Here is a 21,688-nt window from a genome sequence, read left to right as displayed (position 1 = left end):
TTTAACATCACTTGTGATTAAGAAAGTGAAGATTCAAGTAGTGAAACATCATTTTCACTATGAAATTGTTAGGATAACAGATATAAAAAAACATGTATATTTACTTAGATTGAAGGACAATACATCAAAGGGTAAGCAGGTGTAGAGGTTTTTTGTTTTTTTTTTAAAGGGAAGAGCTGGATCTTATAGCTACTTTATTTATTTATTTATTTGGCTGTGTTGGGTCTTTGTTTCGTGCGAGGGCTTTCTCCAGTTGCGGCAAGCGGGGGCCGCTCTTCATCGCGGTGCGCGGGCCTCTCACTGTCGCGGCCCCTCCCGTTGCGGGGCACAGGCTCCAGACGCACAGGCTCAGTAGTTGTGGCTCACGGGCCCAGTTGCTCCGCGGCATGTGGGATCTTCCCAGACCAGGGCTCGAACCCGCGTCCCCTGCATTGGCAGGCAGATTCTCAACCACAGCGCCACCAGGGAAGCCCAGGTGTAGAGGTTTTATACACAATTTTTGTTTTCTTCTTTACACTATTTTCTAAATTTCCCCAGTGAACTTGTACAAATCCTTAAAATAGTACCTAATATATTCATTTATTTTAAGAACGAGAGCATCTAATGTGAAACCGCAGTGCCTGTCCACCCAACTCGCCTCCAGAGGCAACTCCTTTCAGCTCTTCTAGTATGCACTGCTCCAGGGGGTTTACATGTATTCACTCATTTAATCTTCTCAACTGTCCTATGAGGTGGAACTAGTATTATTTCCAATTTACACATAAGGATACTGAAGCACAGAGAAGTTAAATAACTTACCCAAGGTCACATAAGCTAGTAAATAGTGGAGCTGGGATTTGAACCCAAGTAATCTGGCTCCAGAGTTAAAGATTTTCTGCTGTTACTGAGGCCTTACCAAACTATAATGCATTACTTAACTCACATTTAAAAAGTCACTATTACCTAGCACATGGCAATAAAATCATTAAAAAAAAAAGTTGTTTTATTTACATTTGTATCTTATAAGCAACTGATTAACTTAAACTGAAACATGATAAATAAAAGTTTGCAGCTCTAATCATCACTTAAATACCCCAATACATTTAAATTAAAATTAATGTGCTAATATTTCCTCTTTCCTGATTTATAGAAGCATATTTTCTTCCAAAGCTATCATATATATTTTTAAACACATTATAGAAATTAGATGACTTAAAGGATATACAGAAAGAAAATAATCAAAAATAAGTTAATTCAGATGTACACAATCAGAAAAAGATACTGAAGTTAACGAATATGTGGTTTAAAAATCAATACAGCGTCCTTTTCGTTCCCAATCTCCATATCGGGTAGGTTCTGGGCCTCTGGGTCCACCTCTTTCTTTGGTAACAGGATTAACATCATCTGGAAATTCTGAAGAAAGACAGAGATGTAAAAAAAAGCAGTCAATGGAGATGGGAAAAGCATTATGGTCAATTCTGCAGATGAGGTTGCAGAGCTGACAGTTAACAGGATGCATGCTACTGAAGAGGCTACTACTATGCAGTCCTTAAACAAACTCTCCCCAGAGAGCAGTTCCTCCCCCCAGTTTGAGAAATCACCTTAGCATCCAATCTTCATATCCAATCTACTTTATTTCTGGCATTAGTGACAGAATTCTCAGAGGACTCTCAGGCCCTCATCTGAGGAGTGGCTGGGTTAGAACAGAAGGAAAGGCGTGCAGAGAATACAGAGTACAAACCCACAGGGTTTGGAAGGTTTTGAAACAAGATTACTTTGAAGATTACTTTGATTCAATGCCTTATTTTTCTTAACAGCAAAGTGGGGACAACAATCATACCTGCCTTACTATCTTGAGAAATTAAAAAATGCATGTAAAAGGTCTAGCACAGTGCCAGGTACATAAGAATGCTCAATTAATTTTAGCTATGAGTATTAATTTTCCTCATCATACGGTTTTGGCTTCATCAACTGGTTCCCTGAAACTGCCATTTATGGGCATAACAGCTGTTATTATTGTTAACAGTGTATGTTCATAATAGGAATATCCGTTTTGAGTCAGGTCCAATTCTGAGGACTTTATACATATTAATTCATTTAACCCTCATAATAATCCTTTGGGATAGGAACAATTATTGTTTCCATTTTATAGGTGAGGAAGACGAGACTAAGTGATGAAACTGAGTTTGAATTCACACATTCTGGCTGCAGTTTTGCTCTTAGCACATACACTGTACTGATCTGTACACAGGAAGATCAGGAGAGGAACCAGCTATTAGAAAGAATTCCAATTCTTAAACAATGTCTAATCACTCATTCATTTTCTTTGAAGTATAGGTGATTTACAATATTGTATTAGTTTCAGGTGTACAGCATAGTGATTCAGTTATTTTTACAGATTATACTCCAGTAAAAGTTATTACAAGATAAAGGCAATAATTCCCTGTGCTATATATCACTGTTGCCTATCCAATTTATACACAGTAGTTTGTATCTCTTAATCCCATACCCCTATCTTGGCCCCCCCTTCCCTCTCCCCATTGGAAACCACTAGTTAGTTTTCTATACTGTGAGTCTGTTACTGTTTTGCTATATACACTGTTTGTTTTATTTTTTAGGTTCCACATGTAAGTGATAGAGTATTTGTCTTTCTCTGATTTTTTCACTAAGCATAATATTCTCGAGGTCCATCCACATTGTTGCAAATGGCAGATTTCATTCTTTTTAATGGCTGAGTAATATTCCATTTTGTGTGTGTTTGTGTGTATCTTCTTTATCCATTCATCTGTTGGTCACTTAAGTTGCTTCCATATCTTGGCTATTGTAAATAATGCTGCTATGAACGCTGGGGCGCACGTATCTCTTCAAATTAGTGTTTTCATTTTCTTTGGATATGTACATAGTAGTGGAATTGCTGGGTCACATGGTAGTTCTATTTTCAGTTTTCTGAGGAACTTCCATAATGTTTTCCATATTGGATGCACCAATTTACACTCCCACCAACAGTGTAGGAGGGTTCCCTTTTCTCCACACCCTCTCTAGCATTTATTATTTATTGACTTTTTGATGATGGCTATTCTGACCAGTCTGAGGTGGTACCCCATTGTAGTTCTGATTTGAAATTCTCTAATAATTAGTGATGTTGACCATTTTTTCATGTGCCTGTTGGCCATCTGTATGTCTTCTTTGGAAAAATGTCTATTCAGGTCTTCTGCCCATTTTTTGATTGGATTGTTTTTTTATATTGAGTTGTATGAGCTGTTTATATATTTTGGATATTAACCCTGTGTTGGCCATATCGTTTGCAAATATTTTCTCTCATTCACAGGTTGTCTTTTCATTCTGTCCACGGTTCCTTAGCTGTGCAAAAGTTTTTAAGTTTAATTAGGTCCCATCTGTTTATTTCTTTTGCCTTAGGAGACAGATCAAAAAAAATATTGCTACAATTTATGTCAAAGAGTGTTCTGCCTATGTTCTCTTCTATGAGTTTTATGGCTTCAGGTCTTACATTTAGATATCTAGTCCATTGAGTTTATTTTTGTATATGGTGTGAGGAAATGTTCTGCTCTCATTCTTTTACATGTAGCTGTCCAGTTTTCCCAGCACAGCTTATTGAAGAGATTGTCTTCTTCCATTGTATATTCTTACCTCCTTTGTTGTAGATTAACTGACCAAAGGTTCATGGGTTTATTTCTGGGATCTCTATTCTGTTCCATTAATCCATGTGTATGTTTCTGTGCTGGTACCATGCTGTTTTGATTACTGTCGCTTTGTAGTATAGTCTGAAGTCTGGGCGCTTGACACCTCCAGATTTGTTCTTTTTCCTCCAGATTGTTTTGGCAATTTGGGGCCTTTTGTGGTTCTGTATGAATGTTAGGATTATTTGTTCTAGTTCTGTGAAAAATGTCATGAGTATTTTGATAGGGATTGCATTTAGTCTGTACATTGCTTTTAGTATGGCCATTTTAACAATATTAATTCTTCCAATCCAAGAGCACAGGATATCCTTCCATTTCTTTTATCATCTTCAATTTCCTTCATCATTGTTTCATAGTTTTCAGAGTATAGGTCTTTCACCTTTAACTTTATTCCTAGGTATTGTAGGTATTGTATTCTTTTTTTTTTTTTTTTTAAGAAATTCACGTTCTTTTTTTTTTTAATTTATTTATTTATTTATGACTGTGTTGAGTCTTCGTTTCTGTGCGAGGGCTTTCTCTAGTTGCGGCAAGTGGGGACCACTCTTCTTCGCGGTGCGTGGGCCTCTCACCATCGCGGCCTCTCTTGTTGCGGAGCACAGGCTCCAGACGCGCAGGCTCAGTAATTGTGGCTCACGGGCCCAGTTGCTCCGTGGCATGTGGGATCTTTCCAGACCAGGGCTCGAACCCGTGTCCCCTGAATTGGCAGGCAGATTCTCAACCACTGCGCCACCAGGGAAGCCCTATTGTATTCTTTTTGGTGTGATTTTAATGGGGATTGTTTTTTTTACTTTATCTTTCTGATAGTTCATTATTAGTGTATGTAAAGGAAACATTTCTGTATATTAATCTTCTATTCTGCAATTTTACAGAATTCATTTATTAACGCTAATAGTTTTTTGGTGGAGACGTTAGGGTTTTCTATATATAGTATCATGGATCTGCAAATAGTGACAGTTCTACTTCTTCCCTTCACATTTGCATACCTATTTATCTTCCTTGTCTGATTGCTGTGGCTAGAACTTCCAATACTATATTAAATAGAAGGGGCAAAGAGTGGGCATCCCTGTCTTGTTCCTGAGTTAGAAGAAAGGCTTTCAACTTTTACTGTTGAATATGATGTTAGCTGTGGATTTGTCATAAATAGCCTTTATTATGTTGAGATATGTTCCCTCTATACCCACTTCGGTGAGAGTTTTATAATGAACAGATAATGAATTTTGTCAGATGGTTTTTCTGCATCTATTGAGATGATCACTTGGTTTTTATCCTTCCTTTTGTTAATGTGGTGTATCACATTAATTGATTTGCAAATACTGAACAATCTTTGTGTCCCTGGAATAAATCCAAATTGATCATCGTATATAATCCTTTTAATATATTTTTGGATTCAGTTTGCTAATATTCTGTTGAGGATTTTAGAATCTATATTCATCAACGATATTGACCTGTAATTTTCTTTTTTTGTAGTATATTTGTGTGGTTTTGGTATCAGGGTAATTATTGGTGGCCTTGTAAAATGAGTTTGAGATTGTTCCGTCCTCTTCAATTTTTTGGAATAGTTTGAGAAGGTTAGGTATTAGCTCTTTATATGTTTGGTAGAATTCTCCTTTGAAGCTGTCTGGTCCTGGACTTTTGTTTGCTGGGAGTTTTTAAATTACAGATTCAATTTTACTACTAGTGATCAGTCTGTTCAAGTTGTCTACTTCTTCTTGATTCAGTCTTGACAGGTTGTATGTTTCCAGAAATTTATCCATTTCTTCTAGGTTGTCCAATTCATTGACATATAACTGTTAGTAGTGTTCTCTTATGATTTTTTGTATCTCTGTGGTTTTTGTTGTTACTTCTCCTCTTTCATTTCTTATTTTATTTGGGTCTTCTCTCTTTTCTTCTTGGTTATCCTTGCTAAATGTTTACCAATTTTGTTCATCTTTTCAAAAAACCAGCTCTTGGTTTCATTGATCTTTCCTATTGTTTTGTTGATTTCTATTTTATTTCCCCTCTGATCTTTATTTCCTTCCTATTGCTGACTTTGGGCTTTGTTCTTCTTTTTCTAATCCTTTTAAGTGGCAGGTTAGGTTGTTAATTTTTCTTTCTTGAGAAAGGCCTGTACTGCTATAAACTTGCTTCTTAGAACTACTTTTGCTGCACCCCATAGATTTTGGAGTGTTGCATTTCCATTTTCTTTGGTCTTGAGGTATTTTCTGATTTCCTCTTTGATTTCTTCATTCACCCATTAGTTTTTTAGTAGCATGTTGTTTTAGTCTCTAAGTATTTGTCCTTTTCCCATTTTTCTTTCTGTAATTGATTTCTAGTTTCATACTGCCACGGTCAGAAAAAATGCTTGATATAATTTCTATCTTCTCACATTTTTTGAGACTTGTTTTACAGCCTAGCATGTGATCTATCTTGAAGAATGTTCCATGTGCACTTGAATATAATGTATATTCTGCTGTTTTTGGATGTAATGTTCTGTACATATCTGTAAAGTCCAAGAGGTCTATTGTGTCATTTAAAACCAGTGTTGCCTTATTGATTTTCTGTCTGGATGATTTGCCCATTAATGTAAGTGTGGTGTTAAAGTGCCCTACTATTATTGTGAATTTCTCCCTTTTTGTCTGTTAGTATTTGCTTTATATATTTAGGTGCTCCTGTATCAAGTATTTATGTTAATGATAACATCCTCTTCTTGTATTGATCCCTTTATCATTATATAATGCCCTTCTCTGTCTTCTGTTATAGTCTTTGTTTAAAGTCTACTTTATCTGATATGAGTAATGCTACCCCCACTTTCTTGTCATTTCTGTTTGCATGAAATAACTTTTTCCATCCCCTCACTTTGTCTGTGTCTTTAGCTCTGAAGTGAGTCTCCTGTAGGCAGCAAATAGAAGGGCCTCATCACCCTATGTCTTTTGATTCGAATATTTAGTCCTTTGACATTTAAAGTAATTATTGATAGGTATGTACTTAATGCCATTTTATTATATGTTTCCTGGTTGTTTTTCTAGTTCTTTGTTCATTTCTTCTTTTCGTTTCTTCTCTTGTGGTTTGATGATTTTCTTTAGTAGTATGCTTGTATTCTTTTTAGTTTTATCTACTGTAGTTTTGATTTGTGATTACCATGGGATTCATATATGTTGACGTATAACTATATCTACTTGTTTTGAACTGATAGTCGTTTAAGTTCAGATGCATTTGAAAAGATCTACGTTTTTTACGCCCCTCCCCTACATTGTTTTTGATGTCATATTTTAGATCTTCATGTTTATCTCTTAACTGTTTATTGTAGTTACAGTTGCTTCTACGATTTTTTTTAAGTTCATCTCTTTCTTTTTAATTCCTTGCCAAATAGTAACAACCAACAGATATTATTAAGGTTCTGTTTTCCAGCCCTTCCCTTACAGCTACAAGATCATTAGGTATGTGGGGTCTATGTCCCAGGTCACTGCAGGCAACAGTTAACCAAATGCTTTTACAATTTTTTGTTTTTAATCTTTGTACTGGCTTATTTAAGTGGTTGATCCTCAGTCCTTACTATATATTTGCCTTTCCTATCAGGATTTCCCCTTTCCTACAGCTTACTTCTTTTCCACTCAGAGAAGTCCCTTCAACATTTCTTTTAGGGTAAGTTTAGTATGGATGAACTCTTAGCTTTTGCTTATCTGAGACGCCCTTTATCACTCCTTCTATTTTAATGATAATCTTGCTGAGTAGAGTACCCTAGGTTGCAGGTTTTCCCTTTTGGGACTTTGAATATATCATGCTGCTCCCTTCTGGCCTGTAAAGTTTCTGCAGAGAAATCAGATGACAGACTTATAGGGATTCCCTTGTGTATGACACTTCGTTTTTCTCTTGCTGCCTTCAGAATTCTAACTTTTGCCATTTTAATTATGATATGTCTTGGTGTGCATCTGTTTGGGTTCATCTTGTTTGGACCCTCTTCCTGTACCTCGATATCTGTTCCTTTCTTCAGACTGTGGAAGTTTTCAGTCACAATTTCCTCAAATACATTTTCAATTCCCTTCTCTCTCTCTTCTGGGCCCCTTATATGTTATCCCAGAGATCGCTTAGACTGTTTTCATTTTTAAAAACTGCCTTTCTTTTTGCTGTTCTGATGGGGCGATGTGCATTATTCTATCTTCCAGATCACTTATGCGTTCTTCTGTGTCACTTAGCCAGCTATTCATTCCTTCTAGTGTGTTTTTTACTTCAACTATTGAATTCTTTATTTCTGATTGGGTCTTTTTTATATTTTCTAGTTCCTTGTTAAAAACATTGCTGTGTAGACGTATTTTTTCCCCTAATTCAGTTAACATTCTTATAACCAATGCTTTGAATTCTTTATCTAGTCAACTGTTTCATTAGTAGTTTTTTCAGGGGTTTTCTATCGCTCTTTCAATTGAGAGAAGTTCCTCTGCCTTTTCATTTTGCTTAACTTTTCCTGCCTCTGTGAATTTAGGTGAAAGTTACCTTGAAGGAGTGTTCTTATGTAGGAGTGTCCCTATACAGACTGCGTGTGCCCAATGCCTTTTGTGGGAGAACTGAATTTGACATGGACGCAAATCATGTCTTTCCTCAGTGTGTGCTGACAGCTATCTCCTTGGTAGGAGGTGGGCCTGCTGGTGGAGGGGCTAGAGCTGGAGGCAGGTGTGGGGCAGGACTTCCCCTCTGCTAGGTGGCTGTCACTGCCCTATCAGGGGTGGGGTCTGATCCCAGGTTGCTGGAGCAGAAGCCCTGAGGGTCAGGCATGAGCCTGCTCTGTTCCCTTTAAGTGGGTCTTTTCCTCTCTCCTTGCCCCAGAGCAGGAAGTGCTGAAGTGAGTGGGGCCTATGTGGGCTCTCCGCTCATGTCAGCCTCAGACAGAGGTCTGAGCTGTCTCTGATTCACTGCCTGTTCAGGTGCACATTATTTGTTTCCCATGCTCCACTCAGGTGCAGCCTCGGTACAAGTCCACTTTGACCCACTCAGCTGATCACTGCCCCCAGCCCGTCACCTCCATCTGGCTGTGGAGCCACACTGCAGAGCTGCGGGGGCCCGTGTGGACTCTCAGCATGTACCAGGAGTGAGCTGTGGCAGGCCGGCTGCCGTCAGAGGTCTGGGCTGCTTCTGCTGTGCCACTTGAATAAGTGCCGACAATGGCTGCCGCTACCCCTCCCAGGCTCCACCCTGGGACTGGGTCACCTCTGCATCCCACGGCTGAGTCTTCTTCCTGGTAGTGGCTGCCCCAGAATGGAATGAGTGGGACCAGAGAGTTGGCTTGGCTTGGGGCTGGGGTGCATGATGAGGCAGCCGCAGGACTTGGCAGCTGCCGGAGCAGACCTCTCTCTGCACTGCCTTTGGGCCAAGCCTGCGTGCACCCTCCTCACGAGCGGAGTCCAGGTGTCCCTCTGCCCTCCTGGTAGTCCCAGTTGCCCTCCAACCAGCCAAGGGGGCTCGTCTCCCCTGTGGAGGACGCCAGGACTAGGGCACCCAATCTGTGGTTCTCAGCACTCACTGCCCATGGTGGGTCTCCGCCATGTATTCTCCCTTTTCTTCTGAGTCCCCTCCCAGGGGCACAGGTCCTGACCTGATCACTTTTCTTCCCTTCCTACCCAATTATGTGCGGATATTTTTTTACAGTCTTGGTTGTACCAGGGTCTTTCTGCTAGTTTCCAGTGAAATTGTTCCATATGTAGATGTATTTTAATGTGTTCGTGGGGGGAGGTGAGCTCCACATCCTCTTACTCCACCATCTTGATCAATCTCTCCAAACTGCGTCTCTTTAGAAAACTAAACGAACATCACCAAAATCATGTCGGCAAAAGAAAGCAGACACGGAATTTACCTTGAAAAATTTCAAACATTTATTCATTTCAAAATTCTATCTCCACTGTGAATAAACTGTCCCCACCCTCATTATTATTCTGTTTCTAAAGGACTCCTTGCTTTGACTTCCTCTGAAAGCCTCTCTAGCGGAAGCTTTTCTTCTCCCATATCTCTGGGGCTCACTGGTGTCTCAGTCAGCTTGGGCTACCATAACAAAATACCAGAAACTGGGTGGTTTAAACAACAGAAATTAATTTTCTTACAGTTCTGGAGGCTGGGAGTCTGAGATCAGGGTGCCAGCACGGTTGGGCTCTGGTGAGGACTCTTCCTGGCTCGCAGATGGTCCCTTCTCATTGTGTCCTCACGTGGCAGGGAGAAAAAGACAGCAAGGCCTCTGCTGTCCCTTCTTATAAGAGTACTAATTCCATTATGGGGCCCCACCCTCATGACCTCACTTAAACCTAATTATCTCCCAAAGGCCTTCAACGCCAAATACCATCACACTGGGGGTTAAGGCTTCAACATACGGATTTTAGGGGCACAATTCAACCCGCAGCAGGAGGGAAGAAGGAGAGGGTCAAGATGTCCCTGCTGCTCACTGCTGCTCCCAGCCTCTTGTTCTGCCAACGCACCTCTACAGCCCTTCCTCTTCTGAATTCCAAACTTCAACTCTCCAGTGCTTTTCTCCAGTCTCGTAAGAAACTCAAAGACTCTTCTATCGTCTTGGGCAGGTAGTTTCATTTCTCTTCCCATTGTCCTTAATATCAACATCCACATTAAGAACATCACATACTGGGGCCACATATGTCCTCAATCCTCTTTCCTAGCAATCTTTATCTCCATTTCTGCCATCCATTTGGGTTTTATTATTTCTTGCATATGTTCCTTCTCCAAATCCCACACTCTTGAGCTCTCTTCTTTCTGACCACAACCTCCTATCCATCCCTCCATCGTCCTCTTTCTCATGTGTGTTTAACCTAATCTTCACCCTCATTATATCCTGTCGTTTTCTAAAACTTTTTATTCCCACTACTTCAACCCTGAATCATGCTGAGTCTCATTCTAGACAAATGCAATATTTCTAATTCATCTCTGTTTTCTGACTCTCATGGCTCCAGCCTAACCCGCACAGAATGCTGAATTAATATTTCTAAAACAGAATCCCACCTCCATACCCTATTAAGGGAAAGAAGCCAGACACAAATGACTAGGTACTGTATGATTTAATTCAGTTAAAATCCTAAAAAAAGGCAAAACTATAGTGACAGAGAAGAGATCAATGGTTGCCATGGGGATGTGAAAATGAGACTAAATATAAAGAGGCATGGGCTTCCCTGGTGGCACAGTGGTTAAGAATCCGCCTGCCAATGCTGGGGACACGGGTTCAAGCCCTGGTCCGGGAAGATCCCACATGCCACAGAGCAACTAAGCCCGTGTACCACAACTACTGAGCCTGCGCTCTAGAGCCCATGAGCCACAACTACTGAGCCCACGTGCCACAACTACTGAGGCTGCACGCCTAGAGCCCATGCTCCTCAAGAAGAGAAGCCACCGCAATGAGAAGCCCGCGCACTGCAACGAAGAGTAGCCCTTGCTCGCTGCAACTAGAGAAAGCCCGCACACAGCAATGCAGACCCAACGCAGCCAAGAATGAATGAATGAATGAATGCATAAATAAATAATTAATTTTTAAAAAGAGGCATGGGAAGTCTTTGAGAGATAGAACTGTGTTATACTTTGTGTTGGTTACATGACTGTACTCATTTGTTAAAACTCACTGAACTGTTCACTTAAAATGGGTGAATTTAAAAATGGGTAAATTTTATTACATGCAGATTATACTTTAAGAAAGCCCATTAAACAATCTCCATCTGAGAACTTTCAGTGTTTTCCTCACTGTACACTGCAAAAAGCCCATATACTTCAGGCCCTCTCAGATTTGAAATGAATCTACTTTTCTGGCCTTATTTTCCATTAATCCACTATACACACTTTACACACTGGCTAAGTCTTGCATGTGTCAAGTTCCCAGCCTCTTTCTTTCTGATCATTTCTTTCTCTCTTTTTTGGAAACATCTCCCCACAACTCCTTATCTACTCATTACAATTTCATTGATCCTTTAAACCCCAACTCAAATGTTCTCTCTTTTGTCTACCTCTCTCTAACCTCTTTCTGTGTATCTCTCACATCATTTACCACACAATGTCCTGTTCATAGTTATGCAGGCATTCCATTTTCCTTTCCTTACTCATCTTTGCATCAAACAGGGTGCTTAGCTGCAAACAAGCATATCATCTTAGTAACAAAAACTACTCTCTGCAAAGGTAACCTATAATTTTTTTCTTAGAATGAAGTATGTAGTAGAGTCAGGGAGACTACATTAGAAGGAAGACAACAAAAGAATTACAGACTTGTTAGGAGACCAACAGAACTAGAGACAGCTTGAATTTAGGCTTTATTAATAGGATGGATAAAAGGAGATGAATTTGAGAGATAAGAAGGTAGAACCAACAAGACTTGGTTAGTGATTGGATCCAGGAAACAGGAAGAGGCAGGAGTGAAGGATTATCCCCAGATTTCAGGTTTGGATGACTTGGTAGGTGGGGTAGACTGGGAATTCAGAAGGAAGAGGATTGGGGTAGGGCTGGTGGGAGGGAACAATGAGAAAAGGATGAGTTTAGTTTTAGACGTAATAATTTGAGATGTACCTGGAATATGCAAACAAAGATGTTGCAGTTGTAGATAGGAGCAGCTCAGGAGAGAGGTCTGACTAGAGGTATAAATGTGTAAATCATCAACACATACGTGATATTTCAGATAATCTCAGGAAGATATGAGCTCTCCTAGGAATGCTTAGGGGGCTCAGGACAAAGGCTTGGCATATACATACATTTGAGAGTTGGGCAGATGCAGAGGAGCTTAAAAAAGAGCCCAGAAAGAAATGACTGAAGAAATAGGATGAGAAACTGAAGAAAGCATAACCGAAACCAAAACAGAAGATTTCCAGAAGCAGTAGTTAATACTGTCAAAGCCTGTGGATAGCTCAGATAAAATGAGGATTGCAAAGCATCTGCTGGATTTGGTAATGTATCTTCAACAAAAACTTCAGTAAGTTGAAAATTAAGATGGATGGCCTAGCCTTGTGTCAGATAGATGATTACCTTTTGAAATATGCTTTCCTTTTTCTTTGTATTAAATATATATAATATTTATCATTTTAACCATTTATAAGTGTACAATTCAATGGCATTAAATAGTCACAATGCTGTGTAACCATTACACTATACCCCAAACTTTTTCATCATCTCAAGTGTAAACTCTGTACCCATTAAATAAAAACTTTCCCTTTCCCCTTCCCTCTAGACCTTGATGACCTCTAATCTACCTTCTATCTCTATGAATTTGCCTACTCTGGGTACCTGATATAGGTGGAATCATATAATGTTTCTCCTTCTGTGACTGTCTTATTTCACTAAGCATAATATTTCAAGGTCCATCCATGTTGTAGCATATATCAAAATGCCATTCCTTTTTATGACTGAATAGTACTTCACTGTGTGTACATATCACACTTTGTTTATCCATTCATCCATCAGTGGACATCTAAGTTGTTTCTATCTTTTGGTTACTGTGAATAAAGCATGGCTGTGCAGATATCTGTTCAAGTCTCTGATTTCAATTATTTTGGATTTATACCTAGAAGTAGAATTGCTAGGTCACATGGTAGTTCTATATTTTACTCTTTGGGAAATTGCCAAACTGTTTTCCATAGCAGTTGCATCATTTTACATTCCCTCCAGAAACACGTGTGGTTCCAATTCCTCCATGTTGTCACCATCACTTGTTATTTTCCAGTTTTTCTTTAATTACAGACATTTGAGTTGGTGTGAAGTGGTGTGTCACCATGGTTTTGATTTGTATTTCCTTAATGATTAGTGACATTGAGCATCTTTTCAAATGCCTGTTGGTCGTTTGTATATCTTCTGTGAAGAAATGTCTGAGTCCTTTGCCCATTTTTGAATTGGGTTGTTTTCGTTGTTGTTGAATTGTAGGAGTTCTTTATGTATTCTGGATATTAATTCTTTTCAAATATATGATTTACAAATATCTTCCCCCATTCTGTAGGTTATTTTTCTGACTTTCTTGATAATGTTCTCAGATGAACAAAATTTCTTAATTTTGTTGATGTCTTATTTATCTATTTTTATATTTGTTGCTTGTATTTTTGGTGTCATATGCATGAAATCATTGTCAAATCCAGGGACATGAAGAGTCTGCCAAATTTTCTTCTAAGAGTTTTATAGTCTTCCCTCTTAAGTTTAGGTCTTTGACATATTTAGAGTTAGTTTTCGAATATAGTGTAAGGTAAGGGGTCCAATTTCATTCTTTTACATGTGGATATCCAGTTTTCTCGGCACCACTTATTGAAAAGACTGTCCTTTTCCCCATTGAATGGTATTGGCAACCATGTCAAAAATCAATTAAGCATATATGTGAGTGTTTATTTCTGAGACTGCTGCTTTTGTGTGAGACATTTTAAGGAAATATTTCCTCTCAGATTTTTATGCTTAGCTAAAATCTTTGAAGAAAAATTTTACCTCTAGATTCATGGCAACTTTTTAAAAGCCTCCATCACCTTGGCTGGTTGATCTGGTTATTAGATTGGGCTTGGTAGAGTGCTAAATCTGAAATATTCAATGAATGAGCAAAACCCAAAAGCTTTTATATTCTAGGAAGAATTCCAGACACAGGTCCCTGTATCCTCTACTGGTATCTTCTTGCCTAGGACGCTTCACTTCATAGATGGGTTAGCGCTCACGAGACTGGAAAAACCAGACAAGCAGGGCAGCCTTGCCAAAGTTTCAGACTGGTATGTTTACATTTATGCTGTATGAAATGCTATTTTTTGAATAGCTAATATTTGCACATTTTCCACAATCCAAAGGTACAAAAGGATACAGCATGAAAATAAAGTAGTACTTAAAAAAAAAAAGCTTTAAGACATGAACCAAATTTTATATATACTGAATACAAAATAATGTTTAGTCTATCATCTCTCCTCCCCCCACAAAACCTCTTTATTCTCCAAAACGTCCCCTTCTCTTTCCCCAGCCATGTGATTACAGTGAGAACAACCACATTTTCACCTGTGACCCAGGCCACTGGCCACTGGTTGATTTAGCTGTGGACATCTGATCCAAGGTAGGCCAATGAGCTCTCTTCTTAAGGAATTTGAAATCAGGACTAAGAAATTGTATTTTCAATCTTGTTGTTCTCTTGAACTGAGTAGCTGCTAGGAGCAGTTACTTTCTGCCCAGTTGACTCAGAAGGGAGTATGGAGACAGAAAGCAATGAAGAGTAGGTACCAAAGACAAGAGAAGGAAGAACACCCTGGTTTCCATACAGTGTTTAGTCCTGAGGTCCCAGTCTTCTTCTAAGGCCCAGCAGCATTACTGTCCTAGGGAGCCTCACTTGTTCCCTGTACCTTAATAACAACATACCCTACCTTCTGCTTAAGTCTGTTCAAGTAGGTTTCTGTTATTTGCATCTTAATTCATATATTTTGCCATGAGAATAATGGGGTGTAATAAATAAATTAATCAAACATAATCAATCACTGCCAGGGGCCTGGAAATCTTTTTTTAACCCATACATATTGATAGTCAATTCAGTAAGTCCCCTACATACGAACCTTCACGCTGCAAACTTTCAAAGATACGAACGTGCATTCCATCAACATCACGCGTGAGTGAAATTGCAGCTTGCCCTCTGTCTCCCATTGCTGACGATCCTTCAGCTCTACCATCTCCCACCTCCTCTCCCTCCTCCAGTCAGTATCTCTTCTTGCCTGTTCACTCGATGCCAGCCCGTGTGCCAGCTGTTGTATTGTACTACTGTACTTTTCAAGGGACCGTACTGTAAGATTAAAAATGTTTTGTTTTTTGTGTTTCTTTGTTTTTTATGTATTATTTGTGCGAAAAGTATTATAAACCTATTACAGTACAGTACGATATAGCCGATTGTGTTAGTTGGGTACCTAGGCTAACTCTGTTGGACTTACAAACAAATTGGACTTACGAATGCGCTCTCGGAACAGAACTTGTTTATATATAGTGGACTTACTGTATGGTAATTTTATTCATTGTTGAAATATTCTTTATTACTGTCAATGAAGAATTATAAACAATAACATGCTTCCTTCCTTTCATTTGCTTCTCAATGACTGAAACACTTTCTTTGAGACCAAAAATTAAGAGAGGAGCTTTACTCTACTCACTTGTCAGTGGTTCTTTCTCTAAATTGGAGTCTTCTGGTGCATCAAAACGACCTTCTGGTAACTTTGGCTTCTTAAGGGGTTGTTTGACGGGTTCGGATTTTTCTCCTTGAGAACTTATTTTCCTCAAAGAATGACACAGAATGGGTGATCCTAGCAGAGTGAAGACAGTGAAAAAATAGGAGCTGTTCATTTATTCTACTTCAAAATGTAATACTTTTATTTACTTGTGTTAAGCTTACACATTCACATTTATCAAAATTAAAAAGTTCAGAAGGACAAAGTGACAACCCTTCCCTCTGCCCCTATCTTTCAGACGGCCAGTTCCCTTCCTTGGAGGCAACCAATGCTATCAGTTTGAAAAGAAGAGCTTTGAAATGAATTAGTTAACCATTATCAAAATTGCAAAAACAGATATAAAACACGGATTCCTGGGACTTCCCTGGTGGCGCAGTTGTTAAGAATCCGCCTGCTAATGCAGGGGACACAAGTTCAAGACCTGGTCCAGGAAGATCCCACATGCCACGGAACAACTAAGCCCGTGTGCCACAACTACTAAGCCTGCACTCTACAGACCACGCACCACAACTACTGAGCCCACGCACCACAACTACTGAAGCCTGCGGGCCTAGAGCCTGTGCTCCGCAACAAGAGAAGCCACCATGATGAGAAGCCCGTGCACCGTAACAAAGAGTAGCCCCCGCTCGCCGCAACAAGAGAAAGCCTGCACACAGCAATGAAGACTCAACGAGGCCAAAAGTAAATAAAATAATTTTTTAAAATTTAAATAAATAAATTAAATTAAATTAAATACGGATTCCTGTCTGAAGCAATGCCAAAAATACCAGGAATCAGATCATTAAGAGTAACTCAGTAGTAGGAACTTTTCAATGACAATATTTAGTATTTAAATCTCTATAAGTCACAAGGCACTGTATTTAGTATTTTTATATTTAAATCCTAATCATGGCCCTCTTTTTCTGCCAATTAAACATCTTAAAATGTGTTGGGCACCTGCAATGTATAAATGATCTCACTTTCTAGGTTACAATGAGAAAGGTAAGCTTTCAGTATTATGAAAGTTATCCAACCCTTGTTGAGATAATGTTCAATAAGGGCAAAACCACTCTGAAAAATGACCTCAGGGTTGGGGTCTTCAACTTCCTGAAGGAATGGCTTTAGAGGTAGACAGAGGTACGTACCAGTTCTGGTCACACCACTGTGGCAGGCACAGTAATGGCCCCCAAAGAGGGTGAGAACCTAATATCTGGAAACTATGTGCAGGCTAGGTCACATGGTGAAGGAGAATTAGGTAAGAGATGGAACTGAGGTTGCTGATCAGATGACCCTGAACTAGGTAGACTGTCCTGGATTATCTGGGTGGGTCCACTGTCATCACAGGGGTCCTTCAAAGGGGAAGAGAGAACTGGAAGAGAGAACCAGAGAGGTGGCAGTGAGAGACAGACTTGATGATGTTGCTGGCTCTAAAGATGGAGGAAAGGGCCACCAAGTCCAGGAACTTGGGCAGCCTCTGGAAGTTGGAAAAGGGAGGAAACAGATTCTCCCTTAGAGTACCCAGAAGAAACACAACCCTAACACCTTGGTTTCAGCACAAAGAGACCCATTTCAGACTTCTCACCTCCAGAACTGTAAGGATTTTTAAGCCACTAAGTTTGTGGTAATTTGTTACACCAGCAATAAGAAACTAAAACAAATACGTACTAGTTGTTTGACCTTTGTCAAGTTATTTACCCTTTCTAAATCCATTTCTTCCCCTCTAAATTGAATATAACAGTATCTATCTCATGAGGTTACTAAATAGATTAAACAGGACAATTCATGCAAAGCACTTAGCATAGTGACAGACTGTATCTATTATTATTATTATAGAATTATCTGGAAGCTCCTGATAGCATTACATGTAGTTAGAATTTTCTTTCACTACATGTATTTTATTCATATTCCAACAATGACTACATCACCCTAACCCCCCGCTTTAAAAAATTATATATATATACACACACATGCACATACACACATGCAAATATATATGCACAAGTATTTGTTTGTATGTATATATGTCTCTGTGTATATATATACACCCTCCACAGCCAATTTGGAATTTACATAAGACTTGTTTGTAAGATTACATAAAGTTAACATTACATACAAACTGCATTAACAATTTCAAAATAGTACATCAGGCTGTTAATCTGCATGTCCACTGCATATATCTCCGTGTCTGGCAACATTGCTGATTGTCTGAATGTCCAATTGTAATGCAAATTAGTCTTTGGCCAACAAAATTCAAGGATTAAGAAAATAAATATACAACTGAATGTATTAATAAAGCTACAACGACTTACAGAATTAATATAGACTTCTCCCATCTAAATACTCACTTACATAAAATACTTCACATTTATGATACTAATTGGCTGAGAAGAATCTGTGAATCAATAAAAATTTCTATACATATTAAAATAAAAACACTTACCTAAAGTTTTAATGTATTTATTGAGTTAAACTACAGACCATTTTGCCTTCAAACTTCCACTACAATATTTAAGGGCATATTTTACTTTTAATTATGTCCTCATAATAATACTTAGTTAAGCATTTGCTAAAAATCAAAAGAGAAAAACCTGCAACAATAACATCTTGTAAGGCGGCATTTATTTTTATTAAGAAACTATATGGGGGCTTCCCTGGTGGCGCAGTGGTTAAGAATCCGCCTGCAAATGCTGGGGGCATGGGTTTGAGCACAGGATCAGGAAGATCCCACATGCTGTGGAGCAACTAAGCCCGTGAACCACAGCTACTAAGCCTGTGGTCTAGAGCCCACGAGCCAAAACTACTGAGCCCATGCTCTAGAACCCGTGAGCCACAACTACTGAGCCCGCATGCCTCAACTACTGAAGCCCGAATGCCTAGAGCCCGTGCTCTGCAACAAAAGAAGCCACCGCAATGAGAAGCCCGTGCACCGCAAGGAAGAGCAGCCCCCGCTCGCAGCAACTAGAGAAAGCTGTGCGTGCAGCAACGAAGACCCAACACAGCCAAAAGTAAAAATAAATAAATTTATTAAAAAAAAAATTATATGGGTAACAGAAATATGAGTTTCTGATTGTACTAATATATTTCATATAATAATCTGTTCTTGGTTTTTGTGGTTGACTATTTAGAAAAATATTATATTGAAAATGTTGGTGAATATAAACCATGCACAACTGAAAGACATTCTCGGTCCCAAATCACAGGGTTTGTATCAGTCATTTGCTATCCGAAATACAGGATTCTGTAGAAGTTGACAATATTATATCCCAATTTAGCAACTTCAGCCAGCCTCCACAATAGGAACTTCTATCCATCATATGGTGTCCAACTTTCTATCCATCAACAAATCTATTAGCAATTTGTAAAGTGTTAAAGGTTGTTTGCTAAGTCATGACAGTTTAGTAATAATACAGATATACAGAAAGGAGAATTTAACAAATATATTCTAAATGTGGACAGATTTTACATCTACTCTGGCTAATGAGTAGTTTCTGCATTTGGTTACTAATTAAATCTATTTTACTGTACTTTAAATAACTTACTTTGGGGCTTCCCTGGTGGCGCAGTGGTTGAGAATCTGCCTGCCGATGCAGGGGACACGGGTTCGAGCCCTGGTCTGGGAAGATCCCACATGCCGCGGAGCAACTAGGCCCGTGAGCCACAACTACTGAGCCTGCACGTCTGGAGCCTGTGCTCCACAACAAGAGAGGCCATGATAGTGAGAGGCCCGCGCACCGCGATGAAGAGTGGCCCCCACTTGCTGCAACTGGAGAAAACCCTCGCACAGAAACGAAGACCCAACACAGCCAAAAATAATAAATAAATAAATAAATAAATAAATAAATAAATAACTTACTTTGAAGCCTAAAATTCAGCAAATATTTAATAGATACCAGTAGCCATTGCTACTGTGCACTCAGCCTTGACTCAACACAATTAAATTCGTAATTCTTCTTTTAGGTTTGGCTGTTTTAGCAAGTTAAAAAAAAAAAAATCCCTGTATTGGAAACTTGAAATGATATTCAGTGTAAAAAGTAACCTGGGTATGTTTCAAATCTGTAGAAATTTGTAAGCATTTATGAAAAATCAGGAAAATGGCACAAAATCCCTGGCTGTCAATTATAATGTAGATAAAATCTGACGCTAAAAATTTTGCTTCTTAACTGATGCAGATATACAAACTGTAAATAAGAAAAGTAATTTTATGTTTTAGCTGCTTCCTGTGTGCCAGGCACTGTGCTAGGGGCTGAAAATATGTCAGCTTATTTAAACCTCACAATAAACTGATGAGATGTGTATAACTGTATTTTACAGTAATTCTGTTCAGTATGAACACGGTCATTTTTGGAAAAGTGACATTAGGCAGACTGGGTAGAGACTGCTAAGTGCCGCCAGCAGCCACTTTCCCTTCTCCCACTGAGTTCCAGGACGCCCACTCCCGCCTGGCTTGTGATCAGGCTGAGCACCAGGCCACTCGCTGAGATCACATTTCCCAGCCTTCCCTGCCGCCACGAAGCCACGTGTCCAAGTTGGCCAGTGGGCTGCGGCTACAAATGACGTGCGCAAATTTTAGGTCGCCTCAATTCTGCAACAAACCAACTGCCCTAGATTTCTTTTTCCATTCCCTCAGGTTGTAATGCGGACATGGCAGTGACCCAGCTGTAACCTTGTGGATGAGGACAAAACCCAGGGCCAAGTGATACTTAAAATATTTAACAACTTGTATGATATAGACACTGCTCAATTATAATATATGTCCAACCAATCAGAACTGACACAGGCTGTAAATAACTAGTAAAACACTACTAGCATGTATGGGTTGACTATTGGTGCTGCTTTACAGATGGTGAAGTAACAAGATGAAAAGATCCTGATTCCTGTCCCATCGGCAGGGCTGTCAGAGCAGCTAGGCCCTCCCCTTAAGTAATACAATGGAGAAGTAGAAAACGCAAACTAAAGGCACTAGAGTCACACTTGGGTCCCAGTGCCAGCCATACCACTTAATAGCAATATGATGCAAAGAAGGTTTCTGTATCTCACTGAGTCTGTTTTCCAATCTGAAAAATGGGGATATATCTCCTACCTTGTAGGGTAGTTCAGAGAAATGAAGCAATGCGTATGTCTTCATGTGCACACATTGAGTGTATTAATAACGTGAGCCTAACTGTGGGACACAGAAGTCAATGTGCACAAGGGTTTTGAGTAAAGAACAGAAACGTGAGTGTACCCTGGGGAAAGAAGGAAGAGTATAAGTTTGAGAAACTGGTCCCTCAGTCTGGCTTTGGGCAGTTCTGAAGGAACTTTATCTACATAAAGAAGGGTAAGAAGGAAAAGCCAAAAGACCAGTTTTCTCAAGGGACTCTGAGACCATGGAACCATAAACAGAACTATTTTTGTAGTTAGGTAAGCGTGTGTCAAAATGCAGAGGAAAAGAATTTCCCTCATTTCTGCACAGTGCAAGATCAGATGGGATGCTGCGCTCCTTTTGAGAAACAGGGAAATGCACCATAAAGCCCATGTCTTCTTTTTCAAGGGGTGCTTTGGCCTTATCCAGAGCCTATTCAGAACTGTGTTTACAAGTACATTATAGGCAAGAAGATGACATTCTAAAAGAACTAATATAAGCAAAGGAAAAAGAGTGAATCACCACTAAAAAATAAAAAACAACTTTTCAAAACTTCTGTTGTGGCAATTTGATAGAGATGTCAAAACCCTATAGCCCTAAAACATCTAAAAAGGTAAAAAAAATATATACAAAACACTTCTAAATCAGAGGAAGAACCTTTAAGGAAGTAAATAATGATAAACTGTCAAAGCAGTCCTGTAAGATAAACAAACACTTAAGCTGCTACATAACCTGTGTCTTTCTCCCCTAGAACT

General features: G+C 39.3%; 1 protein-coding gene across 1 annotated transcript in view; it reads right to left on the bottom strand.

The window, feature by feature from the left end:
- Nucleotides 1–961: 961 nt before the first annotated feature.
- Nucleotides 962–21,688, bottom strand: part of SDHAF4 (succinate dehydrogenase complex assembly factor 4) — a 32,797-nt gene continuing 12,070 nt past the window's right edge. Inside the window, exons 2-3 of the mRNA XM_082405133.1 lie at nt 15,758–15,907; nt 962–1,392 (exon numbers count right to left, since the gene is read on the bottom strand). Of these exons, the coding sequence (XP_082261259.1) occupies nt 1,283–1,392; nt 15,758–15,907 (260 nt within the window). The 3' untranslated portion in view covers nt 962–1,282. The remainder of the gene's footprint in view (nt 1,393–15,757; nt 15,908–21,688) is intronic.

Source organism: Balaenoptera borealis (genome assembly GCF_965194805.1).
Source record: "Balaenoptera borealis genome assembly, chromosome: 9".
In the NCBI taxonomy this organism is placed as follows: Eukaryota; Metazoa; Chordata; class Mammalia; order Artiodactyla; family Balaenopteridae; genus Balaenoptera; species Balaenoptera borealis.
This window is presented reverse-complemented; position numbering and strand designations above follow the sequence as displayed.